The 4953-nt window shown below is 50.6% G+C and overlaps 1 protein-coding gene across 2 annotated transcripts in view; it reads left to right on the top strand.

Annotated features, from left to right (window-relative positions):
• The window catches only part of SLC43A3 (solute carrier family 43 member 3), a 17408-nt gene that overhangs the window by 7390 nt on the left and 5065 nt on the right, over window positions 1–4953 (top strand). For both annotated transcript variants that reach the window (XM_024133372.3, XM_024133373.3), the window contains exons 7-10: window positions 898–1037; window positions 2142–2236; window positions 3292–3465; window positions 3691–3810. In XM_024133372.3, the coding sequence (XP_023989140.1) occupies window positions 898–1037; window positions 2142–2236; window positions 3292–3465; window positions 3691–3810 (529 nt within the window). The remainder of the gene's footprint in view (window positions 1–897; window positions 1038–2141; window positions 2237–3291; window positions 3466–3690; window positions 3811–4953) is intronic.

Genomic DNA, 4953 nt, shown 5'->3' with positions numbered 1-4953 from the left:
TTTTTAGTGGTACGCGGGCCTCTCACTGTTGTGGCCTCTCCCGTTGCGGGGCACAGGCTCCGGACGCGCAGGCTCAGCGGCCACGGCTCACGGGCCCAGCCGCTCCGCGGCATGTGGGATCTTCCCGGACCGGGGCACGAACCGGCGTCCCCTGCATCGGCAGGCGGATTCTCAACCACTGCGCCACCAGGGAAGCCCCAGCCCCTAACTCTTACACTGACTTTTTGTGTGATGAAATACACCCAGAGACTTCCCTGGTGGTCCAGTGGTTAAGACTGCACACTGCCAAAAAAAAAAAGACTCTGCACTTCTACTGCAGGGGACGCGGGTTCGATCCCTGCTCAGGGAACTAGGATCCTGCTTGCTGCGCCGCAAAAAAGACCCACCTAACGTAATGTTTTCCAATGTTAACCATTTTTAGGTGTACAGTTCAATGGCATTAAGTTCATTCGTGTTGTTTTACAACCATCACCGCCATCCATCTCTAGAACTCTTCTCCACCCTGTAAAACTGAAACTCTGTGCCCGTTAAACAATAATCCCATTGTGGGTACTCCCCCATCTCCCCCTTGCCCCTGGCAACCACCGTCTTATTGTCTATTTCTGTGAATTTGACTACTGTAGGTACCTCATAAGTGGAATCATATAGTATTTGTCCTTCTGTGACTGGGTTATTCCATTTAGCATAATGTCTTCAAGGTTTATCAATGTTGTAGCAGGTGTCAGAATTTCCTTCCTTTTTAAGGCTGAATGATGTCCCATCGTATGTATGTGCCACATTTCCTTTATCCATTCATCCGCAGATGGATGCTTGATTTGCTTCCACCTTTCGGATGTTGTGAATAATGCTGCTGTGAACGTGGCTGTTACACTGACCTTTCCTCTCCTCTTTCTGCAGCTCCTTTATGAACAGGGCATCAGTCTCAGGGCCTCCTTCATCTTCATCTCTGTCTGCAGTGCCTGGCATGTTGGGCGTACTTTCCTTCTGATGCCCCGGGGGCACATCCCCTACCCGCTGCCCCCCAACTACAGCTATGGGTAAGGACTATGAGATGGTGATGCTGTGCCCAGAGCCCCTCGCCTCACCTGGAGTAGGAAGCAGGGGTGGGACAGATGTGGTAAGGCAGTGGAAACCTGTCCCAGGAGAGGAGGACTCGACCAGGGATGTATTAGTTAGCTACTGCTGCATAACAAACTACCTCAAAACTTAATGGCCTAAAACATTAAGCATTTATTATTTCCACAAGTCTGTGGGTAGCTGGCTTGTTCTACTGATCAGGGAGCTACTTGGATGACCTTGACAAGGCTTCTCATGCCTCTGATCATCTGGTGGGCTAGCTGGGGGCTGGCTGGTCTAGGATGGCCTTACTCACATGGGGTTTGTCTGGCCATTTGGAGTGGCAGGGATTTCTGGGTCACATGGCTTTTATCCTCCCGCAGGCTAGCCTGGGCTTCTTCACATGGTGGTCTCAGGGTTCCAAGATAAATGCCAAAATGCACAAGGTTTTTTCAGTTTTAAGCTTGAATTGTCACAACATCACTCCTGCTGGGTTGTCTTGGCTGAGCAGCTCACAAGGCCAGCCCAGATGGAGGGGACAGGGAAATAGTCAGAGCTGTATTGCAAAGGGTGGAGACCAGAGGAGGGGAAGAAATGGGACCATTTTTGCCGCCACTCATCAAAGCAGTAGAGAGAGGGCATTTGTTTGCTGTTTGGCAGCCCCATGTGCTCTGATTTCATCTCACAGGAGTCCTGAGATACACATACTTATCTCCATTTTCCAAATGAGAACAAGGAGGCTCAGAAGAGTTAGGTCTGAGTCATGTTGCACAGCCTCAGGAAGAGGCAGAGCTGGGGTTTGAACCCAGGCCTGTCCTATTCTTCCTGCACTTCAGTGGTTCCCAAACATTGCTGCATATTAGAATTGCTGGGATTACTTGGAGATCTTTAAAAAATATGGGAGCCTGTCTCCCATGCCCAAACATTCTGATTTAATCGGTCTGGGCTGTGACTTGGGCACTGGGGTTGTGAAAAGGTGATTCCAATGTATAGCGAAATGTACTATCCCCCGCCCCCCCGCAGCCTGAATCTGAGGCTCAGCTCACAATTCCTGGGTCAGGCTGATGGAGCTTCTGTTTCCACAGCCTGTGCTCTGGGGATGGCCCCGGAGAGGAAGAGAAGAAAACGATTGAGTCCCCAAAGCTGGAGCTTTCAGAGGAGTTCATTTCACCAAAGGAAGGTGAGCCCTACTGGTTAACCCATTTCCCCTCCAGAACCTGGCCTTTCCCCACCGCCAACTTGGTTGCTCTCCTCCAAAGCTTTCCCACGGACTCAGAATCAGGAAAGGACAGGAAGGGAAAAGACCTGCAGGATCTTCTCAACCCCCTCAGTTTATAGGCGGTCCGGAGAGGGGCAAAATTTTTGTCTCATCTCTCCTTTTTGTCCCCCTTTTCTTTCTCATCTCATCATACCCCTTCCCCTCGCAGCCAGTCTTCCATCATTTGCCTTCCCTTCCCCCCACTCCTAAGTCTGCCTTATTTGTCCCCATTTCTGCAGGTCCCCTGGCTCTACCCTCTCTCGTTGTCCTATCTCCGTCACTGCCTCCTTTCTCTCCTCTGTCTGTTTTGGGCCTTTGGTTATAAACGTCACAAACCACTGCTGGTTAAGGTAGAAACGAGAACAGGATTCTGGGAAGTTCACAAAAGCAGGGGCAAAGTGAACTTGCCAGGCTCCATCCAGGAAGAGCAGAGCCAGGGTGCCTCTGGGGACCCAAGTCTAAAATCACAGCCAGCCTGCCTCTCGAGGAGAATATGATCAAATTGGCCAGCCTTGGGTGAGGAATGGAACGCTTAATTCTCGGTCCTATCTGGCCCGTGAAGAATAGGGCAGGCGGAGATTTCCAGAGGAGACTCAGGATCCTGGCACTGAAAGAAAAGAAGGAGATATGGATCAGCTGAAATACTAGCTGTCCGCCACGAACCCTCACCTTTAACTTTCTCCTCTCGTCTTTCTTTTCATCATCCTGGCTGAGAAAGATCAGGAAAGTGTTAGTGCAAGAAGCGTCATTGAGTCCAAGCTGCGATAGATCAGATTTCGGCAGGCAGAGCGCGTGGGAGGCTCATTCAAGGTGGTGGGGACAGGATGAGGCGTGGAGGTGGCGGTGTGCCCAGGAAGGCAAGAAGAGCGGGTGAGCTCAGACCTCAGGCTGTCCTATCAAGACCCTTACACTCTTGCCCGTCCCTGCCCCCCCAAATTTAATTGTAACTCTTGCCCAAATCTTCCTCTCCCCACCAGAGATCCCAAGACCAGGGCAGCAGCAGGAACCCCGCTCTTTCCGGAGCTACGCTTTCTCTCGGCGCTTTGCCTGGCACCTGGTGTGGCTGTCTGTGATACAGTTGTGGCACTACCTCTTCATCGGCACCCTCAACTCTCTGCTGAGCAACTTGGCCAGTGGGGACAGGGTGCTAGGTATGTGACGGGGCTGGGAGGCAGCACATCTGAGCATCACAGCTGGGGACTTGGAACCTCGAGCGGCGGGGTGCTAAGCTCAGCAGGGCTCTGTGCTCCAGAGAGAGGTCTGAGCAGGGGTGTGGCGAGGAGGGTCAGGCAGGGCAAGGGCCGGGTGGGAGGGTCCTCTCCTGTAAGGCACTCCTGGAAAGTTCTTACCGCCCAACCCCTCTCTGCCCTCTGCAGTCAGCACCTACACAAATGCCTTTGCCATCACTCAGTTCTTTGGAGTGCTGTGTGCCCCCTGGAATGGCCTGCTCATGGATCGGCTTAAATACAAGTACCAGGAGGAAGCAAGAAAGACGGGTGAGACCTGGGCTCCAGAGGATCAGGGAACCAGGAGGAGAGAGATCTTTATTTTCCTCCATGCCCATCTTCTCTTTTCTTCTAAATCCTTTTCTACTTGCATCTGTCCATTCATCCATCCATCACCCATCCATCCATCTGTCCATCCATCATCTGTCCATTCATCACCCATCCATCCATCAGCCAACCACTAGTCACTGAGTGCCAATTATATGCCAATCACAGTTCTAGATTCAATAACGGACAAGACGGATACGTCCTTGTTCTCAAGAAGCTGTTCTCAGTCTAGAGAGTGGAGAAATGCCAGTAATCAGGCTTTACAGTCCATGAAGTAAACCTGCAGGGAGCTATGAAACAGAAAGAAAGGCACATAACCTGTTCTGGGTGCGGATGGGATGGGTGTTAGGGAAGGAAGTCTTCCTGGAGGAAGTGGCATCTAAGCCAAGACCTAAAGGAAGAGTAAAGAAGTGAGAAGATGAAGAGGAGGGTCTTGGGAGAGTGGCCCAGGAGTACAGAGGAGTCAAGGTGGTGAAGGGGAGAGTGAAACATTGAGGAATCTGAAGAACCCCAGAAAGTGATTCGGGCTGGCCAGGGCACAGAGAGGTGGTAGGGAGGGGGCTGGAAAGATGGAGGTGAGAAGGGACAGGCAGTGTTATGCCAAGGAGCTCGGACATGGTCCTTGGACAAGAATGGAGGAGCAGGCATGCTGAGGTCTCTCTCTTTTTTTTTTTTTTTTTTCGGCCTTGCACCTCACGGCTTGCGGGATCTTAGTTCCCCGACCAGGGATTGAACTTGGGCGTACGCAGTGGAAGTGCAGAATCCTACCCACCAGACCACCAGGGAATTCCCTTTACCCCTATAGTTTCATCTCTCCCACTCCTCACTTCCCTGAGCTGCTTCTCCTACCCCTGCTGGAGTATTTTAAAACAAATCTTAGACATCAGATCATTTCGTCTGTAAATACATCAGTTTGTAGCTCCAGCAAATAAGACCTCTTTTATTTAAATTAAACATCACCATAATATCATTATCATATGTAAAACAGACCCTAATCATTTCTTAGTATCATCTAATAATGTAGTCCTGTTGAAATTTCCTTAATGGTCTCAACTATGCCTTTTTGTTTTTTTTTTTTTTTTTTTT

Source organism: Physeter macrocephalus, unplaced genomic scaffold (assembly GCF_002837175.3).
Source record: "Physeter macrocephalus isolate SW-GA unplaced genomic scaffold, ASM283717v5 random_12, whole genome shotgun sequence".
Taxonomy (NCBI): Eukaryota; Metazoa; Chordata; class Mammalia; order Artiodactyla; family Physeteridae; genus Physeter; species Physeter macrocephalus.
Note: the sequence above shows the minus strand (reverse complement) of the source record. Positions and strands in the feature narration are given on the sequence as shown.